The sequence below is a fragment of the Carassius gibelio genome, chromosome B5 (assembly GCF_023724105.1).
Source record: "Carassius gibelio isolate Cgi1373 ecotype wild population from Czech Republic chromosome B5, carGib1.2-hapl.c, whole genome shotgun sequence".
NCBI classification, from domain to species: Eukaryota; Metazoa; Chordata; class Actinopteri; order Cypriniformes; family Cyprinidae; genus Carassius; species Carassius gibelio.
The window spans coordinates 35,231,003-35,253,578 of record NC_068400.1 but is presented as its reverse complement, the minus strand read 5'-3'; the positions used below and the strand labels follow the sequence as shown (position 1 = coordinate 35,253,578).

At 37.0% G+C, this 22,576-nt stretch overlaps 1 protein-coding gene across 14 annotated transcripts in view; it reads right to left on the bottom strand.

Annotated features, from left to right (window-relative positions):
- Positions 1–2,604: 2,604 nt before the first annotated feature.
- phldb1a (pleckstrin homology-like domain, family B, member 1a) overlaps positions 2,605–22,576 on the bottom strand; it is a 44,178-nt gene continuing 24,206 nt past the window's right edge. For 6 of the 14 annotated variants that reach the window (XM_052556693.1, XM_052556691.1, XM_052556688.1 and 3 more), the window contains 19 exons: positions 19,216–19,452; positions 17,737–17,874; positions 17,286–17,423; positions 16,280–16,408; positions 14,468–14,623; positions 14,232–14,342; positions 13,423–13,509; positions 12,859–12,978; positions 11,013–11,132; positions 10,548–10,706; positions 10,164–10,307; positions 9,774–9,869; positions 9,175–9,244; positions 8,793–9,036; positions 7,323–7,413; positions 6,765–6,911; positions 5,315–5,534; positions 4,073–4,158; positions 2,605–3,763 (listed from right to left, as the gene is read on the bottom strand). In XM_052556693.1, the coding sequence (XP_052412653.1) occupies positions 3,623–3,763; positions 4,073–4,158; positions 5,315–5,534; positions 6,765–6,911; positions 7,323–7,413; positions 8,793–9,036; positions 9,175–9,244; positions 9,774–9,869; positions 10,164–10,307; positions 10,548–10,706; positions 11,013–11,132; positions 12,859–12,978; positions 13,423–13,509; positions 14,232–14,342; positions 14,468–14,623; positions 16,280–16,408; positions 17,286–17,423; positions 17,737–17,874; positions 19,216–19,452 (2,634 nt within the window). In that variant the 3' untranslated portion in view covers positions 2,605–3,622. The remainder of the gene's footprint in view (positions 3,764–4,072; positions 4,159–5,314; positions 5,535–6,764; positions 6,912–7,322; positions 7,414–8,792; positions 9,037–9,174; positions 9,245–9,773; positions 9,870–10,163; positions 10,308–10,547; positions 10,707–11,012; positions 11,133–12,858; positions 12,979–13,422; positions 13,510–14,231; positions 14,343–14,467; positions 14,624–16,279; positions 16,409–17,285; positions 17,424–17,736; positions 17,875–19,215; positions 19,453–22,576) is intronic. The other 8 variants (XM_052556701.1, XM_052556700.1, XM_052556689.1 and 5 more) reach the window with 7 other exon arrangements.

Sequence of the window (22,576 nt, the reverse complement as noted above, 5' to 3'; positions counted from 1 at the left end):
TAAATCGATAAATATTACTAATTAAAGCAAATCTTACGATTTTATTTTTGTTTGTTTCATTTACTTTGTTTTGACTTTTTAAAAGCCCTCTCTGGCACTCTGTATGTTAGTCAGAAAATAAGTAAGGAGTGGGTGAGAGAGCAAACGCACCATGCCAAGTTCATGTATAGCACACATTAGTAACAGTTACATCACAATTTCATCACCATCTCCTTCTGAATTCATTGTTGTCTTTTTTTCATTCCCCTGCACGAGCGATCAAATCGCTTCAAGTTTCGATCACTTGCTATAACTTTCTTTTTTCTTTTTTTTTAGTTTTATAACATCCAACAGGAATCATCTCAGCAAAATGATTCTTATTTCATTTCCCACCGTAGCGCCGTGTCGTGGGAATCGGGATAACCTTTCAACAGGTTTCAAGAGGTTTGACGGCAGCCTTCCCCCAAACGTGCCCCATTTAGAATAACAAACTTGCAAGATAAAGATAATGTGACTAATAACCCGTGTTGCATGGCGTGAACTAACCGCAGTTATTTCATTGACTGTTCCTTCGGGAACGCGAGGCAGCGTTAAAGTTGTTTGATTTTGAGAAAGTGCATTTGTCTGGCGTTTCCCGCGGGACGCCGTCGCTGTGTTTGGGGTGCGTCTCGCATCTCCAACTAAAACACGAGCCACTCAAGGACAAACTCAAGGAGTTTTTCGCGTTGGTACCCCCCCCCCCCCCTGGTGTATTATTGTTTTTCTGAATGGTTATTATTTACGTTTATGCGAATTTACATTTGTAAACCGCAAACGCTCCAGTGCGTCTGAACGCGCGCGCTCGCCGCTTCTGTGTGAAGATGCTCGCGCTTCTCATGGTTGGATTAGGTCGGTTGATCACGGCTTCAAAGTGGAGGGCTCTCGATTCCCGAGTGGCTCCCCTCAAATGTCTCCGAGTTGATCTTCACCACCGGCTCAACAGTTGATCAAGTCAACTCAGTCCCTAGTGATTTTAAGGCACAAACCTTCCCTTCTTGCTTTGATATATGAGACTTCAACTGCTCTTTGAAACTCAAAGATCTTGTAGGTTTAATTAGAGTCTTTGTTGTTTGTTTACACATTACATTTTTGAACTAAAAGCTACATCCTTATTTCAATTTGTTGTTTAAAATTAGCATGCCCTTCTTTGCATTTATTAGCTTCCTTAGATTGGTTCCTTTTGCTTTTATGTTGCTTAATTTAAAAGTGAGATGAATTAGCATCAAGTGATAAATTAATTGGTGAGCTTCTGCTGGTGGAGACAGATGGCATCATTATAACGCTGATGACATTTGTACTTGCATTTAACTGTTATGGTAATGACTGAGTGCGAGGCAGAGAAGAAAACAAGCTCAGGGCCCCGGGGCCTCAGCAGATCCATCCCTCGCATCTGTAGCATGAAAACACGCGCTGAAGCGGTGAGACGTGACGAGTTGCGCCCTCTACCGGGCGCACGGGGAAAACCAACCGCATCACGAACGAGCGCTCGGTTTGCTCTAATCTCTCGCAGAGAAATGCAAAAAAAAAAATGTAAATAAAGTGTTTATTGTTTGTGAAGTACAACTTTATTACTTAAAAAAGTACAATTAAAGAGTGTTTACTTTTATTATTATTATTATTATTATTATTACGTAGTCTCATTTATGGGAGCCTTATGAACAGGAGAAATGTATACTTTTGGAAGAATTCAGGTCTGAAGGGGTTCAATTGTTTCTTTGTCAAAATTAAAAGAAAAAAAAACACTTTCAAACTTTATTGTTTATACTGTGGGGAAATTCCCTGTCCATTAACAGATACAGTTGTAACTGCAGAAGTGTGTGTTCAGCGGTTACAGTGAGGACTCTTTTATAACTGAACACTCACATTGCCTGATAATGCCAGTTACCTGTTAGGCAAATATAGCACTGACATAATGGTTTGTGCAATGTGAGTGATAATATTTTAGGTATAAAAATATAGTGAGAAGATCCTATTTTGTGGATTATTTAAATGCCAGGATTAAGTTGGTTATACCAAGATGATTATACACAGTTGTATTTTTATCAGGGAATTTTATATACATGATTTGTTAGGGCTTGTTAGAACTCAGGGAAGTTGTCACAAAAGTTATTTCATCAATAACTATAACGTTTTGGAGTGTAATTTCGCAACTATTTTTCTTCCCAACTAATTTTTTAAAATGTTAATAATCATATTTTAGTTACATATTTTTCTGTAAAAAAGTGAACAAAATAAAACAACACTGAGATGCATTCATATAAGAGCCAACAGTTTCATAAACATACAATTTAAATATTTTTTTGATTGTTTGTTTAAAGTAGTTATTTTTTGTATGTTACACTTCCTCTATGCATTGTCATGAATTGTTCTGTAACAATTGTTTTAGTTTAAAAATTTTGTCCCACTGTTTTTTTTTTTTTACCGGAGCAATAACGGTGGAAATGACCACATATTTTGCAGTCAAGACATTGGCATTTGTCTCTTTGCAGAAATTGACTTTTAAAAATAAACCAAGACTGAGAAATATTCATTAGAGTAAAAGGTGACAACTAGCTCATCTCTGCCCTATATGAGCACAAGAAAACGTTATACTTCGTTAGACTTTTTATTTGCTTAAGAGTATATGCTACTTGTTTAAAAAAAAGTTAATATTTAGAAATACATTTTTAGTGTTGTAACACTGAATTATCAAAAGTTCACACTGTTTTTCTCATTAAAGATGATATCAATAATCTGAACAGCACAATATCGGATTATAAATCATAGTGGCGCATCCACACATTTTTTAAATACCTGAAATAAAAGATGTGCAAGTCAGAGTACATATATCAACATGGGTAAAGCTTTGGCAAGGCAAAACCTGTCGGTACAAAGGTCTTGAAACCAAAAATATTTACTGCAATGGTCCCCCACCAAATTATCTTGTATGATAAATGTACAAATCAGGTAGCAGGGCTACAGTTTTCAGTTACATAACTGAGCACCTGAACCATTTTTTTTTATAAACTTTGCAGCAAAGAACATTATATATATCTGACACATACAGCACCTGAAATGCAGTAAAATGTATTTCATAGCTATTTAAAATGTGAATGCTGATTTTCTACCTAAAAGAGATTATGACTGCTATCATGTACTATTACATTTAATCTAATTGTATGTAACTGCACCTAAATAACTAAAAGTAAAAAGTTAATACATTGATGTATATACACCTGAATATTGGGCACCATAAAACTGTAGATTAAAAAAATGCAATATGATTGATTTGAAATGCCATGAAATACTGCAAGCTCTGTAACTGTCTCCTTTCTCTATATTACAACAATACACAGAGAAAAACATTCTTTGCTTCCACTCTTTCCATCTATATATATATATATATATGTATATTTTCAGTTTCTGTTTTTAGTAACATAAAATCTGACCATCAGTTGCACAATAATACGTCGTCATCAGGCCAGCCTGCTTTCCAGTTTTTCTCTTGTCACAATGTCAGTGCTGGCTGAAGTTTTTAAACATTATATTGCATATGTTACACGTCCTGTTAAATGAGTCCTGCCTGCTCTCACATCACTGCAGGCAGAGTCGCATCCGCTCTCCCTCAGGTCATAAACTGCGTGTAGCCCTCGGCACCCGTTACTATGACGTCCATCCAAATGCGCATGGCCTCTGGGGACGGTGCCACCATGAAATAAAGTCGATCATGAGTCTTCACACAAAAGGTTAGCGAAGGATTCGGACTCTGTAAGGACAGGAAAAAAAAGACAATGTGTGTGTTAAAGTCTGAGAAGACGGAGAACAGCAGGGCAGGAAAAAAAGGCATGTCGCTGAAGAGTAAAAAAAAAGCAAGCATGACGAAATGTACATGAACATGAAGCCGCCTTTGATCTCTTTTGCCTTCTGCTGTAAGAAATTCTCTTTATAAAAAGACGCCTGTCTGTTTAAACTTTCACGGTGTGCTCACCAAAGTTGGTGCTGTAGTGTGAGTGGTATGGAGCTTGATCTGTCGATGTTGACAGTAAACAGAAGGTGTTGGAAAAGCACTCATTACCTTAGTTGCGCTGCGCAGGTGATCGTAATACACCTCTTCTATAGCTTGGAAGTAGATGACACCCTTTAGTTTGGTCTCATGTTTATCTGAGAAGTAAAAACCATGAGGAAAATAAAAATGTTGTTAATACAAATTTTTCACACAGATCAGCTTTGTTATTCATTAATAAGAGATTTGTGTTTCCATTTGCGTTTTATTTGCATTACACAATAAATCCATTGTCATTTGTTTTGCATTTCAGTAATATCTTTTTAAATATCTTTTATTCCTAGATAGAATAAAAAAAAAAAAAAAACGGAAACTTTTTAAAAGCTTTGCCTCAGGGATTGAACATGCATGTGGTAGAAGTGAATTCTAGCGCACAGAGCGATTCACCTTAAAGCATTGTCTGTCTCAATTTAACACTGTCTGCCACCCACTGCAGCTTCTCTGACAGACTTTGCTTTGCGCTACTTAGCGCAAATTAACACCTCTCTTCAGATTGATTCTATCTGGTAGATGATTTGAAACCACTGTTTTAGGCTTGTCAGCCTCTAGTGAGCCACCTTCGCACCTGTCGACGCTTAAGATTTATTACTTTGCCTTTTGAATTTTTTTTTTTGTCTCGCCTCTATTCGTTACACAGATCTGCTTAGTAATGGGATAAATTGTTTTTGTTTCATGTTTTTGAAGAGTTGTAAGTGCAGTATTGTTACTTAGAACTGAGCCAGGGGTAAATCTACACCCCCATCCCTCACAAACGCTGGGCTAGAGAAAGTATTGCAGTTTATTTCATCATCATCATCATCATCACCATCATCATCATCATCACTACTAACATGGGGAGTGAGGGGGTGAAAAGGCTACACACATGAGCAAAGCATGTCTGAGAAAGAGAGCGAACATCTTAAAGAAAGACAGGATGATCGGAAATTGAGCGAACCCAGATATAACATTTCACCAGAATAAGCCACTTTGTCAATGCTGTTGGATTGGTTTTGTTTGTTTGTTTAACCTTGTTATTTCTTCTCTTTTTCTTTTTTTCACATTACATATTTTGAATTATACCAAGCAAGAACAGAAAACTGATGTGCTTTCTTTTAGACTTAAATTCAACACACTACCAATTTGTCAAAATAAATTAAATACAGTAAAAAAAAAAAGCTGTACTGAAGATTAATAAATATAAATTCCAAACTTAAAAAATAATAGTAAACTATTTGCTGACAATTTAATTAGGAATAAATACAACAATTACCTTACCTACGTAATAAGAGAAGGTCCTTTTAAGTCGATCAAAGACAAACCAGCGTTTTTTCCAAGATTTGATCTTGCCTCCCATCTTCACAAGATGGCCCTTGCACATTTTCTCTTGAACAATGACATATGCACATGTGTCCACGCAGTGGCCTGATGACTCCACATGAGAACGCAGGTCAAACTCCTCTTTTCGAATAGGCAGGTAGCGCGTCATTGGCCGAGCCTGAGAAGGGCAGAGCTTGGGATTAGCTACTGTCTCAAATATTTCCATAAAACTGAATTGCTCAGGGACACATAAAAACAATATATTTCATGGAAATATTTTATGATAATTTTGATGTACTGATCACTACATTTAGGAAGTGTCAGAAAAATGTCAATTCATACAGTAGTGAAAATCCCAGGTTGAGTTCATTGTTTTGGTTATGTCAATTGTCTGTGTTTGAAACATTGGTGTCCTACTGCCCTGCCTTGCCTTGCCTCTGTCTGTATATATACCCCTCCTCTTCCTCCCATCTTATCTTCTTTCTGCTGTGTCCCTCTCACCATCTGTCTGCGTGTCTCCTCTCATCCACCTGCTGTGCGGAGCTGCTCTATGTGCATTCATGCCTTCCGTCTGGCCCAGTCAAGCTGAGCCAGTGACCTCATAAAGACTTTTAAAGAGCAACTCAAAACATTCTCTGACCTCAGAGCGGCAGCAGTGAAGCTCGCTGCTGGGTTTAGAGTTGTACGGAGACAGTAAGACTGTCAGTTCGAGTGTGTGTAGGCCCGACTCTACTGTGTGCGTTTCAAACACTTCTATTTTTAACACTAACATGGTGTTATGTTTTATATACACATTACATTACACTAAACATTCAGTTAATTCCTATTCAATTAGTTAGAAATGTAATAAGCTAAAAGGGTCCTCTATTTTCTGGGTTTCTGCATGTTGTTGATGTCACACTGACTTTGATTTGACAGGAACTTCTTCAATACTACTAAATCAAAATCGCTTCACTATTTTTTATTTTGAATTATGCCAACATTTCTCATGAAGCCTTTTAATATATATATATATATATATATATATATATATATATATATATATATATATATATATATATAATAATAATTAAATAAATTTAGACAAATAATAAAATAACAAAATAATACAATTCAATAAACAAAAATATATAAAAAAATTATCATGTTTTTTTTTTTTATAGCCTTAGTGCCACATCACTGACCCAAGTATACAGTAATTCATATATACATATGAATGTACATGAACTAGTGATCTATAAAGGATTATGATTATAAATATTAATATTTATTTATGACTTATTAATGTAAGCCTTATGTACTGTCCCTTTTATCTCTCTGGGAAATGTGAGTGTTATATGTCTGCCTAATAAAAGACTGGGCGACTATCTGAGAGCAGTTCATTGAGGTGTTCACCAGACGTTCTGACCTGAGAACATTGTTTCTCTCTCAGCTTGACCTCTTCCTCCACGAGTCTCTGTCTGTGTGCAGTTTCATCCTGGAGCCTCCTCTCCACCTCCTCTCGCCGTCTTCTCTCAGCCTCCAGCAGCTGCTTTCGTGCCTGGACTTCCCTCTCCTGACAAAAAAAAAAAAAAAAAAAGAAAAAGAAAAGAAAGGAAAAAAGACAGACAGACAGATTAAGACACAGAGGGGCTTCAAATCTACTGTGAGAACATTTAATAGGCAATAGGGAAAAAAAATACATACAAATACATAAAATACACAGTGCGGTGCGGGGTGACTGGGGATGCATGAAAAAATAATTCAGCAAGAGATTGTCTGAGTGAGTATTACTGTCGGAGAGCTTGTTAAGATCCAGCCTTTCATGTCTATCACTCTTTGTAGGTAAGAAACAATCTTTAATGCAGTAATGCCAAAGGGACCAGGGGCTTCCTTTTTAAATTCATGAAAAAGATCTCTTTTATATGAGAGACAGGGAGAGGGATAGATTATATTTCACAGACAATTAAAGATTAATGGTACTCACTCGACTCTCCACCAGTCTGGCTTTCTCCTGCTGGGCCTCCTTCAACATCTTCTCCATCTCCTCCAGCCTCAGTCCGGCCAGCCCATTGCTGCTAAGGGAGAAACACACGGTTAATGTTTCTGCGCTGCTTCCAGTGGCAGAAGACGACACTGCCGGCCTCAGAGCCTTCATTTAAATTCTACTGAATATTACAGAAGTGTCATAAAAATAAAAATAAACAGATTACAGTAAAATAAACATAATTCCAGTTATCTAATACAAACTCTGGCTGAAAAATTATTATTCAATTATTATATATTTCTTAAATATAATTGTTAAGCATTATATACTCTAACGATTTAGAAAGTTAGGGGTTGGTATGTTTAAAAAAATTATCTTATGCTCAACAAGGCTGCATTTATTTAATCAAAAAGTAATTTAAGTAAAGTAAAAACAGTAGATTTCTGAAATATAATAATTTAAAATAACTGTTTTCTATTTCTATTTTATATATGTCTTCAAATGTAATTTATTCAGTAGCCATTTCTACAGTATTTATTTTCACATGATCCTTCTTTCCAACATGTTTAAGTAAGACATCTTATTATTATCAGTGTTGAAAACGGTGCTGCTTAATATTTTTGTGGAAACGGTGTTACAGGGTTTTTTGATAAACAGAAAGTACAGGAGAAAAGCATTTATTAGATGGTATTTTATTATTTAAAAGTGTTTCCTGTCCATTTTGAACAGCAGTGTGCATTCAATAATGTAGCACAGTTAGTTTGGTTAAAATTGCATTTGTTAAAATGTCTAAATACCACTTGATAAAGTAGATAGATTTAAAAATGCTTTTTTACTTCTTTTTTTTTTCAACTCTCGGCATTGTCTTATCTTTTCTAAGCCCTAGGCAACCACGTTTTTGCCACAGGTTAAAAAATACAAAATCATGTGCATCATGCTCCTTCCTGCTGGTTCAAGAGTATGTGATTTTTTTCTGCTTCACTTTTAAGTAAGGACCTACATGCTTTTTTGATGGGCCTCCTTTACCAGCTCAAAGGAAAAAGGTTGATCGAGGGTGAGCAGGGTTATAAGAGTTTAAAACTGCTGAAACATCTAACAGAAATGTAAGAATGCATGGTCAAAGATTCTCGTCCAGACTATCGATGCTGAAAAGTAGGGCAACATCAAGAGAATGTCTTTTCATGACTTCAACATCTGACGAAACACCTGAAGCCTCCCTGGCTCCAAGGAGCACATACTTTAAAATGACATTCTGTGCTCGTTCTGCCTCGGGACAAGACCAAACTTTGAAGACGAGAAGAATAGCACATCTCTTTGTGTCAATGTATGTGTTGTCATGGAAACAACCCAGGAACTATTCTGGTAAAATGATTAAAAAAAAAAAAACCATTTATGGGGAAATTGGGCAGCGTGACCCGTTGTCAGGGGAAAGGAGGCAGAACAAGGGTTCCCTTGACAACTGTGTCTCACCTTTCAGGTGAACAGGTGGAGTTGTTGCCAGTAGATACGCTGGTCTCCACGCTGTCAGAGCTCTCCAAACTCAGAGTGTCATATGCTGACTCTCCAGCTGGGGGTGCTTGGTGGTGCAGAATGGAGTGGTGTACCATGGGAGCACCTGAAGGTGGGAAAGGGGAGTGAGAGTCCTGTGGTGCCCCCCAGTGGTTCTGTTTAGGATCCATAGGCCTGATTCTGGAATCATCACAAGTATAGAGCCCTAGAAAAATACATCCAGCGATGATCAATAAAAACACAGAGCTTTACAGTATTTCTACAACCACCTTTATGTTATACGGCGCAGCAACTTAAATTATTCAACACACACTGTTTACAAACTAATATGAGTGATGGCTACCTCTGCCATGGAGATCCAATTGTCTCTTGGAGTCTAAGTCTAAATAAGCAGGAGACAGATCTGGGAGACTCTGAAGATAAAAAAAGAAGAGATAAATAGAAAGTGACACATTTGAAGATATTTATACAGTTATAATGGAGCAACGGTGAGGGTTTTGTAGTCAAACCACAGCCTTTATCTGTCTGGCTAAGTACATGACACATTGCTCAACCTAATATTTGAAGGATTAAATACACATTACGTGTCAGCTTTGTCCCTGAAGTAAGAAGAATTATTGTTTTAATCCAACTGAAATCAAACTTTGGTCAAAATCAAAATCGGCCGGTCTGTCAGTCTGTCTGTCTGTCCGTCCATCTGTCTGTCCATATATCCATCCATCCAGGGTCAGAAAGCTCTTGGATTTCATCAAAAATATATCAATTTGTGTTTTCCGAAGCTGAGCAAAGTGTTTACAGGTTTGAAACGATATGACGGTGAGTAATTAATGACAGAATAAAAAATTCTGGTTGAATTAACCCTAAGAGTTGTTTAAAAAAAATGCAGACCTTATATTGTGGCCTCTTCACAACAGTCAGAGGTTATAGTTTAAACTGTCTTACTTTGGTGGGTGTGTTTCTTCCTGATGTGCTCATATTGGAAGGCGGGGGTGTAAAGGTGCCGTTGTTCTGTCCCAGCTCACTGTCCTGCTTATAGATCTGACAGCAAAATATCTCAGTGTTATTCATCCCTCATTTATTCATATTCTCCATCCAGAATGACAACTATGGCAACTTGCCCCCGCAGCAAGGAAGAAGACCACACCAAAGCAACCAAACCCGGCAACAAAGACCAAACCTCAAGCACTTTACATAAAATTACTGAAATTAATTTGGCAGTTTTATCTGACGAGATTCAAAACAAAAGGTAAACTAAGGACAGATAACTTAAGGGCAGAAAAAGGATATAAGGATGCAAGCAGAAGAGAAGACAGATTAATGAAGAAAGTTTACCTGCATAGGTTTACGTGAGGAGATACACTTAGCTGGCAGAGGGGGAGGACAGGCATGACTGGGCTCCCCTGCTGCCATAATCTCCTGGTACCAGCGCTCTGAATCTAGCCTGGGGATTGAGGGCCTAGTCCATGCAGGCTGGGTCTGAAGTGCAGTCCAGGTAAAGGGAGGATGGATAGGAAAAAGAGGAAAATTTGATACAGCAAGGAAAGAAGAGATACATGCATTGAAAGTATGGAGTCGTAAATAAAAAGTATCTCTCACAAAACCACATAACCTTGAAATCCCACTTCATTCAACTCTCTCTTCCACAAGAACAAGCCAGACTGACACAAGCTATGGTAAATAACTACAAACTCATCAACACCAGGAAATAACACACACCTCAACAGGAAGTGACTGGGAGGAGCCACACTGGGATGTGTGGCTGGAGTGGACAGGGTCAGCGACAATAGCTTGGAATGATTGGACTGGAGATGTGGGGGAGGGGTCAACTTTGGGCATCCCGAACAGCTGGTTTAACTGACTGACTGTCACATACTCCTTTATACAATCAAACCATCACACACAAACACAAAATGTAATGAGGGCACTATAGGTATACAAAAGCATTAAGCTGGCATAGCAAAGGCAGAGGATATAACAACGACAAAGACAGCTGGAAAGAGAAAGAGACAGGAAGAAATGAAAAATAAGAGCTCCAAGAGAAGACAACCAGGGGGTTATTCTGACAGCATCATAAAAAAAGTCACAAACTAGGAATAAATGGCATTGGAAAGGGAAACAGGAGGTGGTGAGGCAAAGAAAAAGGTTCTGTCATGGATGAAAGAGTGAGTGGAGGAGTCATACCTCACGAGGTGTGTCTGATGTTACAGCCAGCGGTAGACAAAGAGCATTAGAGAAGGCAGTCTGGGCGGGGATACATCCGTTCCCATACATCTTATATACATCAGAGAGTCTGAGGTACTCCTGAGCATACACATTCATCCATCCGTACACACATCCACAAAGGATATCAGTTCATATCTCAAATGACACTAGAAGTACTGCACCAGAAATCTTCATGCACCCACTGGAAAAGGCATGCTTGTGCCCAACACATTACAAACATGGCACGCACTTCAACATCTCCAGTGTACACACAGACAGCATGTGTGACACAGAATGTCAATGTCCACCATATCACAGTCCCATGATATGTGACCATACCATTCATAAATGGTCTGAACATAACAGATGACATGCTAGATTGAGGCAAACAACACTCACAATGTGCATATTAAAGTCTCACACAAAATGAAAACCTGTATGTAACAGTTCAATTGATGAATGCTAAAAAAAAAATCACAAATACCCTTCAACTCAAGAAACGTCTGCAAGCATTCCAGGTCTTGACACTACACAACACGTATTTACACTACCAAAAGTTTAAGGTCAGTTTTTATTTATCTTAATGATTAATTGAAAGAGAGAAGTATATTAACTTTTATTCAGCAAGGATGCATTACATTTATTCAAAGTGGCAGTCAAGACATTTAGATTACTACAAAAATGTTTATTTCAAATAAATGCTGTTCTTTTGAACAACAAGATTGCAACATTGATAAGAAATTTGAGAACCAAATTTGCATATTTGTAATATTTCTAAAAGATAATGTGACACTAAAAAGGGAGAAATAGTTATGCTGAATTCCAATAATATTTAACAATATTTATATTATTGTATATTCATACTGTATCTTTGAACAACAAATGCAGAACCTTGGTGAGCACAAAACACTTCTTTCAAAAACATTAAAATAATATTACGGACCCCAAACTGTTGGTAATGTGTTATAATGTCTAACACATCAGTAGGGTTGGGAACCAATGAAAATGAATTTAGAGTGGGTTATAATTTGGGATTTTCCTTAGTTGTCAGTTATAATCATCAAAATTAAAAGAAATAAACATTTGAAATATATCAGTCTGTGTGTAATGAATGAATATAATATACAGGTTTAAAATTTTGAATGGAATTTGTAAAATAAATAAACTTTTTGATGATAATTATATGACCAGCACCTGTGTGTGTGTGTGTGTGTGTGTGTGTGTGTGTGTGTGTGTGTGTGTGTGTGTGTGTGTGTATATATATATATATATATATATATATATATATATATATATATATATATATATATACACAGGTGCTATATAAGTCATTATGTTTCACAGATGGTTCTTCCACATGCATGTGGGTGGAATACATTTATTTATTCAGTTATCGCACATCACTACTTTTTATTCGAAAGCGCCAAATATTGGACTCCAATTCATTAATTTTAATGAAGTCTAGCACATTATAAATCAGCGTAGTGACTGTCTGGTTATTCATATGACTGTGCGTTTTGTCTGTAGTATTCCATAAAAAGAAATGAATGAAATTTGTTCAGTACCGTGGTTGTTACTGAAACTATCTTATCACTTGATAATGAAATTGCATATCTTTTAGTACTACCAAAATCATTAGTGGGACCATTAAGGAACCATTATCATTAAATTCTTTGCAATTCCCATCTCTACTCATCAGCCACACAGACACATGTTCCTTATGAAGGGTGAAATGACTAAACTGCACAAGCGCATAAGTGCAAATGACATAATGGTATTGTTAGTTTGTAAATCCCTCACAGCTGTCCTGGGATCATGCTTTTACCTCCTGTGGCCTGTTAGAATATATCTGAGGGGTAGATCTTTGACAACATGATGAGGGGAGCAGAGAATTTTGGGTTGGGAGTTCATTTAAAAGGTCAGGTTCACTGATGTAAAGCACTTCCTGTTTTGAATATAAACACCAAAGTCAGACAGCACTGAACAGACAGTGTTGCACAAACCATGCCAAAGAACATTTTTATATCATTATTTGTCTTATCAAACTTCTTCAGATTCCCTCTACATATTTTATGTCTGATCAAAGAGGCATCGACATGAAGCTTATCGCCGATGGTGATAAACCAGAAAAAACGTGCTCATCACTGCTAAGCGGGAGATGAGTATATCCCCACGGACACCACCACCATCAGGATGTACACAATGATATGTTTATTTCAAACTAATGCACTAAATGAGAAAAAGCACAAATATCTCATGATTTATAATGATTCTAGTTTAGATCCCAAGGCTTCTGTTTACCAGCTTATACAAAGTAGTTTGTTTGCCAACCAAAAACATCTCAATTACCCATTGGTGAATTCAAGTCATGGCTGTTGAATGCTCTTACCTCCTTAGAGTTGGCAGGCTTGGAGGAAGTCTTTCCACCGGTCAGGCTCTGGTACCTCTTCTCCAGGGCAGACAGTCTCTCCTTTTCCTTAAAGAGAAAAGTATACAAAGTCAAATTTACCATTAAAGGAATATCCCAGGAATATCCCTTTTAAAGGAATACCCCAAGACAACTTGCTGAAGTTCAAACCGAGCATCAGAATGGGGAAGAAAGGGGATTTAAGTGACTTTGAACGTGAATGGTTGTTGGTACCAGATGGGCTATATTTCAAAAACTGCTGATCTACTGTGATTTTCATACACAACCATCTCTAGGGTTTATAGAGAATGGTCAGAAAAAGAGAAAATATCCAGTGATCCTTGTTGATGTCAGAGGTCAGAGGAGAATGGGCAGACTGTTTAGAGATGACAGAAAGGCAACAGTCACTCAAATAACCACTCGTTACAACCAAGGTATGCAGAATACCATCTGAACACACAACACATTGAACCCTGAAGCAGATGGGCTACAGGAGAAGAAGACCACACCGGCTGACGCTCCTGTCAGCTAAGAACACGAAATGGAGGATAACATTTGCACAGGCTCACCAAAATTGGACAATAGAAGATTGGAAAAATGTTGCCTGGTCTGATGAGTCTCGATTTCTGTTGCAACATTCAGATGCCACAAATGATGTCAATTGAGCTTAAATGAGCAGTTCAAATACACAAGAATAAAAATTTCCTAATAATTTGTTAACTCCCATGTTATCCAAGATGTTTGTGTCTTTCTTTCTTAGGTTAAATTTAAATGAAAAAAAAAATCTCAACCTTCTGAAGCATCTGTAGGGCCATGGTTCTATCTTTGGCCATCCTTTCACAATCCTGCGCTGACTGAATTCCAAGTTGATTAGCCTGGATCTCCAGAGCTGCCATTTTCTCCTACACAACCAAGAGAAATGTTTAAATAGAGGCCGTGGTATGTATGTCATTCCAGTTTAATACAGGATCAGCAGCTCAGTACTGACTTTTGAGTCCTAGAACTGTCCTGAGAGGAGTGTCATTACCTTCCTTTTGACCACACTCCGGAAATACTCTGCCTTCTCTTGCAACAGCTGCCTACTGACCGTCTCCTTCTCCTCTTCTATGCCACTCTCTCGCTCCAACTGGCGGAACTCCAAATCCTCAAAGCGCTTAGTGGCTGACTCCAGTGCCTCCACCTTCTACAGACACACACATGCACAGATGGACAGAGACAGAGAGGGAAAGACAGAGGCAGACGAACAGATGGGGGAAACAAACAAGCAGACAGACAAATGTTCCTCAATGACATGCCGAAGAAGATCACTCTGTCTGCCAAACAATGTTTGCTGTATGGAACAACCTTTTATTTTTTTTCAATGCATTTCCTGAAAACAAATTTCATACACATCCTCTGTTTGGTGCTTATTGGTTATAAAGTGTACAAAGATACAAAACAATGAGGGGATTCGCTCAGTTCATTACCATATCAGTGAATTAGTGAGGAGATTTAGTAAAAAAAAAGCACTTAAGCAAGATTGGAAAGCGAAAGGCAGGCATACAAATAAATGAATTCCATGCATTTTCTTTGCCTAAGAGCAGAGGTGCATCATAATGATCATGGTTGTTCAGTGAGTGTGTAAACCCTTTATTGCCATGAGCATATTGTGGCTCGAGAGGGAGTGCAGACACACAGCCAACACACACAGCCATAGGATATTTGTGCAGTTTGTACAGATCCAGATTCTAACAAGCTGCCCAGTTAAGGCTGTTGTATCATGTCATGTGTTTTACCCATTAATTGCTAGTGATACTGAAAGGTGATATACTCCAATAGCTATTTTCATAGTGTATCTTGTGTACAAATATGATTAAATAAGAGTAAATACATCAGTCTTCTTTGTTAATGTCTTATAAATAGATTGTTTGCTATTTGCTTTGCTCTTATTTAGAGAATGACAATATATTAGTATCATATATGTTTTCGCTCAACATTAGAGATTTTTTTATATTTAGATATTGATATTCAATTAACGCTTGTTAATTTCCTTTATATTTGGATTACCCTTGCTAACACATCATTTAATATTTTAGTACATGTAATTTAAAATAACCATTTCCATACTGTGAATTCATATTTAAATATTAGTTTAAAATATATAAATTAACTGTGCATTTAAAACAACTTATTTCTAATTTATTTAGACAAATAACTGTAATATCAGTTTGTGGTATGAGTCCAAATTATAATATTGTTGCATTCAGTTTTATTTATTTGACTATCTATTTGAAAGTATAACTGTTTTATGGTGTTCTGGCTTATTTTTAAATACTGGCTAGAATAAGCGAACCACCACAAGCATCTCTGTTTCATACATACACAATAATCCAGTAGCAGAGCTCTCATTTATGCTACTGTAAACAATGGAGAAAAAATTACTTAATAAACAATTTATTTACAAATTACATCCACATAGAATACTTAAAAAGAGTAAAGTCATTTGCAGTTATGTATTTAATTTAATTACCATCAAGGCTTTAGTATTAAAAATCAGCGAAACACACAAAAGCCACTGGAGTGACTTTTTTTTTTGTTATATATTATTTGTTTGTTTATTTCCCCTAAAAAAGAGGAATGAAACACTGGATGCTAAATTTTAAGATAAAAAAGGCAAATTGAAAATTCAACACTAATTCAGTGAACTAATAATAAAAAAAAATAATCAGGAGATCAATCGCTAATAGTTATTTGAATCTGACAATTCTTTCTTTTCTCCTGCTTCTCTCTGAAGTGAAGTGGTTGTATACATTCAATAGTCATTGTGACTCTCTCGGGCAGTCTCAAAGCACACACTGACCCTGGTCAGCTGTTCCTGTAAGTGCTCCCTCAGTGATTCGGGGCAATTATGAAGCTGGCCCTTCAGCTCACTGTACGAATCCCTCAGCCTGGCCAGGACATCCCGCTCAGCTGAGACTTTTGCTCTCTCCTACAAAAACATTACACACACGTAACATACACACTGGTCAAATACACACGCGGCGAGCCAGTAATGGTGGAGAGGGGAGAAAACAAACAGGAAACTGCTTAGATAAAGTCACCATGCTGTGTTAAAACAGAGGTTTAAATATGGGGTTGCCGTGGCACTCAGAGCCCATATTGCCGCAAACTAAATCTGAGCAGAATAAATATTTATACAGAACTCTATTCCACTCAATACATCTATTCATAAATAATGTTGTATTATTTCTAAATATCTTCATTTAGCCTCAGGATTGACTGTTTTGGGATATCTGTTGCCTTTATGAAATTTGCACACATTTTCACACTTTTGTTGATTTGTGAATTAAATGTTTTATTATAAATACATTACATTGACTCATCTTTATATTGCTGTCTAGAACAGAGATTTCTGTGCGAACTATTGTGAATGTGCAAGATTTACAATCCCTTTGTAAATGGTTAAACTACTTATGCTTCAAACCTGTGTGTTTACGATTACGATAATGCATTAAAATCACATAAAAACAAATACAATTTTGCAATATCAAGCAGCATAACGGGCTGTTTTTGTATAGGTAAAAATGGCCTTTTAAGTTCCAAATGGCCACACCCACTCTTTCATTAAAAATAAGGTGAAAGTTGTAGATTTTACTCTAAATAAATTGAGTTTTATCGAAAGACTGATCGAAAAATGTCCATTCAAACTACATGTAGTGTAGTCAGTGTCATTTAGATTAATGAAGAGTTAGATGTCAGGCTGTTAGAAATTAGCATGGTAGTAAAAACAGAGCCACAAAACTTGTCAGGAAAAACAAACAGGAAACAGGGAAGCATGCTTCATAGCTTGTGTTTGTTGTTGGTACCTTCTCTTTCTCCCTCTGAGTTGAATTTTCCACTTCATTCAGTTTCAGCTGAAGTTGATTGATGATCTCCAGCTCTGCCTCCACTTGATCAAGCTCCGCCCTCCGTTCCCCCTGCAGTAATGCCCTCTCCATCTCTGCCTGCCAATAAAACGACACATTCAACAGTCTGTTCACTTCCATATGTTTCAGTTCTGTTTCATGAATAGCGCAGATCTGCTGATCAGGCACAATCCTGTATTCACATCGATTTTAATATGCAACACCAAAGATGTTTCTATGCATGGCAGATGGTGAAGCACTGATGCAGATGAACAGATTTTACAAGTTCTTATGTGAAAGTCTACATCTCTCACTCTCATTCACGCAGTTTTGATGGAACTGAAGGAAGTTTTGTTCACTTTGTATAAACCTCACATAGACAATGGACTGTAGGTGTAAGATTCAGTCTAACCTCTTGTCTAGACTCCTGTATCTGCTGTTCCATGTCATTGACACGAGTCTTCAGCTCGTCCACTCGAGCCATAACCCTGAGCTGCTCTTCCTCCAGATAAGCTCTCTCCTGCTGCCCAAGCACTGAAGAATCTTCATGCTGAGAAAGCATTTGTCAGTTACAACTTGTGTTGCATGTTTGTGTGTGGTGAGGCCACTCAGACAATGGTTGCAACAAATAAACTCTACCAGGGATTCTAACAGTGAATGAAATGAATGAATACCATTTTTTTTCTAAAGAAAGGGAGAGAAAAAGGCTGAGAAAGACATGTGTTTACAGACAGAGCAGAAGAAATATGAAAAAGTAGGTGGATTCAAAAGGGACTACCAGAAGACCACAAGAGTTAAATGTATGTTTACTTTTCCACTTACAGTACAACTTCTACAAGTACCGTACACCTTTGAGTGTTTTAGCCAAATCTTGCATGTTCCTATACATCATAATGTGTGTGCAAATATGTCTGTCTGCTCATTCAATCAGTTTGGGTGTTTTCCAAAATTCTGAGACCACTTTTTTGTATTTTGATACACCTTTTCATGGTAAATTATATTATTAGTGTTACAATTTGAGTGAAATTTAGGAAAGAAAATTTTTAATTTTTTAGTATTTCAGATGTAACAAGGAATCTGCAAGTATTATAATTCCCCCATAATAATTTGCTTACAGCTTATGAAAATATATATAATTCATTACAGTATACATTATTAATACCTTTATAATGCATTATACATAGTGGCATCAAGTAAAGTGTACAATTTTGTGTAAATGTGTTTTTCTTGCATTTTCTGATTTAGATAACTGTAAACTATTGTTATACATTTTTTGATGTACAAATAATGTATCGAGTGACTACATGATGTTAACATTAATAGTATTATTAAACACAAAAAAACCTAATATTATGATAGATTTTACAGACATATAAAATAAAAATAAGATAAAATAAAAAAGATCATTTAAAAATTCAGCAGTAACGTCTATATCTTGAATCTGCACTTGATAAACCAATAAACAGTTACCCAAAAAATTTCATTTCCTCGTGTTGTATCTGAACTGAAACGGCTTGATTACAAACATTTAAAATATATTTTATTATGTTCCACAGAAGGAAAGTCATACAAATTTGGAGAAAAATGAATTGAATAAATGATGACTCTACAAGCTCATGTCAAACTTAATAATCATGCTTTCCCAAATTATCAATGTCACAAATGTACTCATTTGATTAGTGACCTAGAAATGGTGCAGAATCTTAATATTTTTTAATCATTTTTTTTTTTTTTTGTATAAAAATGCAATATCCAAATCCAAATCCTTTGTATTTAAATTAGGTTTTGAAGCTCAATGTGATCTCAGATCTTTGGAGCTTACTGTATTTCTCTCTCTGTATAGTGGGAGTATCTCCGATAGTTTGTGTGCAATTGTATGTGTGTGTTGTACCTCCTGGTGCTGGCTCTCAGTGCTGCTACACTCCTCTTTCAGGTTCTCCTCCTCACTCTCTCTCTGTCTGTGAGAGCTCTGGGCTAACCCACTTGCAGGGTCAGGGCCGGGTCGCCGAACAGAGACCTCCTCCATCCCTGGAAATTGACACGCCCTCCCTGTGTCCATGCCCACTGGAGGGTCACTCTTATTATACTCGGCACACAAATTCAGGATGGTCTCAAGTCTCTGTCTCTCCTATAAACAAATACACACACAAAAAAGGTTTCAGCTGTGCACACATCACAAAAACTCATACAACGGTCTGAAATAATGTAAACACACAGTTAACACTCTCACTCGCTCTTTTAGGAGCTTAATTTGGTACTTTGTAAACTAACTGCAACTTGACACCAACAGAACATATTGATTTCCGCTTATGACCCTGTGTGAGCCCCCTTTAAAATCCTACTGGATTCTTTCAGTACCTAGTATGTTAAAGAAGTGAAAATCCTGAAAATCTTCGAAAGAGACTTCAAATTCACAAAAACCTTCCTTCAACCCTGTTACTGACCCCCAAACCTCTGAGCACACTCAAACGACCTTTCACCCGGCTATGATAGTCAGCTGCTGCCATCACTCAACCTACATTTAGTTTGTGTGTGTGTGTGTGTGCGCACTATACACGTACAGGCTGCCAGAGTCCCGATGTTCTCTCGTAGATCTAGCCGGACTAACTAGTGGCATTTGGGGCATTGGGGCTCATTATATTTTACATGGACAATACCCATCTCTGCTTGGCTAGATGACACCAGTGGCATTACTAAAATAGCATGGCAGGGGACAGTGCTCTCATAAGTGCACAGCCATCCATTTCAGCTAATCAGATTCGATTCTGATGAAGTAGGGAATTATTTATACAAATATAATTAACAATAGACAGGCCTGAGACTCAACAGAGTATGAGACGAATACAGTATTTTATTAACTACAAAAGACTGAGTTTAGCGCACTAGGTGTTCATTGCTGTAAAGTCTTTATCACAGAGCTATTATTTCACCAGACCAGCCAATAAAATGTCTCGAAACATATGCTCTTCCCTTTTAACGAGGTCTCCCCTGTCAGGAGAGTGCAGACAGAGCACTGGAACAAGTAAACGCTAACTGATGGGTAACGTAGCAACAGCATTCTTCTCCAACAAAAGGGTGTCAGCACAGCTAGTATGCATGCTGAAGATGCCACAACAGACCAACACAAAGCACAGCGCACTAAACCTCTGTGTGCACACGCTACTTTATGACACGACTGTTGTCTTTTTGGGCACAGCAGCCAAAATGGTGAATTTACTGCATTCTTAGGAGCCTGAAAATCTACTTAAGTGTAAGCTTGAATTTGCTGTGTTGATTTTTGAGTCTTTCTAACATTTTGTCTTTATTACTTACTCTCCCATAAACAAAGTCAATTATGATTTTTTTTTAATCTGTAGTTTCTGTGGCTTAAGTGGTAGAGCATTGCATTAGCAGCGCAAGGTTGTGGGTTTGATTCCCAGGGAGCACATCTTAGGTAAAAAATGTTAGCCTGAATGCATTGTAATTCGCTTTGGATAAAATCATCTGCTTAATGCATAAATATAAATGTAAATATGACTTATGTGAAGAGGGAGAAAAGGGACTTAAACACATTATTAACCTTACCCAAACCTCTGTATTTCAAGTATTCATTAATCGCAATGGAAAACAGTGTGTTTATTGCTAAAGCTGATTTTTAGATGTTTTAAATCTGGTAAACAAAGAAAAAGAAAAATGAAAACGAATCTCTCATCCAAATTTGGTGCCATATCGCCCTCATGTGGTTTATAGTATGAAATGTTCTGGTTCTCTAGATTCCACAAACACATGACAGGAACAAAGGGCAAAATGACCTCCAAAATCTTCAGTGGGCAAGAAGATACACATCTAGATATACTTTGAAGACGAAGAGTTCGTCTTTGTGTTTGTGTGTGGTGCAAAACAAGTTCTCTACTTGAGCATCGTGACCCAAAAATAATAAATGCAATTAGCCACACTAAACTGAGGTTTAAAAGGGAAAACAAAAATACTCTCTAATACTCACTGGCATTAAAGTCTATGTGTCCAATTAAATCTGTCACTTGATGATCTGCTTCATAAAAATGATTAGGCCAAATATTTGTTCCATGTGTTAGGCTGACACTGATTTTTTTAAATCATACTTTTCTGTTATTGTTCATGCCTGTGTAATTGTATTTGTCCTAATCATCCTGTGAAAAAAAAGTTTGCGATAATATTAACACATAAAATGTTCAAAGGTTTGGGCCAAGAAAATAATTCAATACTTTTATTTAGTAAAGACATCAAACTGATCAAAAGTGACGGTAAGAAAGATTTGTAATGCTATAAAAGATTGCGATTTCAATTTTTTTTTATTTTTATGTTCTATTCATCAAAGAATCCTGAAGAAATTGCATAAAATAAGCAGCACTGCTTTTTTCAACATTGATAATGATAAGAATTTTTTTCTTAGAGCAGTAGTCTACTCTTGAACAGTATCAGACTGATTTATAAAAGATTGTGAACCTGAGGACTAGAATAATGCAGAAAATGTAGCATTGCCATGACAGGAATAAAATTTTAAAATAAATCACAATAGAAAATGGTTATTGTAAATAGTAATAACTTTTCACAGTATTACTATTAGTATTAAATGCAGTCTTGGTGAGCATAAGAGACTTTCAAACCCTAAATTTTGAATGGTAGTGTATATTTCAATAACTTTGCTCGGTAAGTGCTGGGTTAACACTGAATGTTAAATGTAATATCTGGTTCCTAAACGACACCAGCTGGGAACCACTGTTGTTAAGGATACAGCGGTCTACAAAATGTATGTGTGACAGTGTGTGTGAGAGAGATAAAAGGAAGGCGGAGCACATAAATACTACAGCAGAACAGAAGAAACATTTTCAAGCCAACTGGGCCATGACCTAGAACGGAGTAAACACAGACACGTGAGGGGATTTAAGAGTACATACTGTATGGCATTACCCCACAAGCAATATTATCTCTCGTCAGGCTTAAATCAAAAGATCAGATGCCTAAAGCTTTTTCTCTTGTAATTCACTTCTTGCCTTGTTTTTTTTTTTTTTCTCTTAAATGCTTTACTGGTTAAGCACCAGTTGAAATCACAGCGTATTTAACTTCTGCTCCATCTGTAATCCCAAAATGTGTGATCATACGTCTTAACACTAGCATGCTGTGAGGTCACACCTCTGAAATCTCCATTTTTGAAGCTAGCAATCAATGTCTGTGCATGTTGTGCATACAGATTAGCACTAATTACAGCTCAGCTGTGCTTAAATGTGGCACAC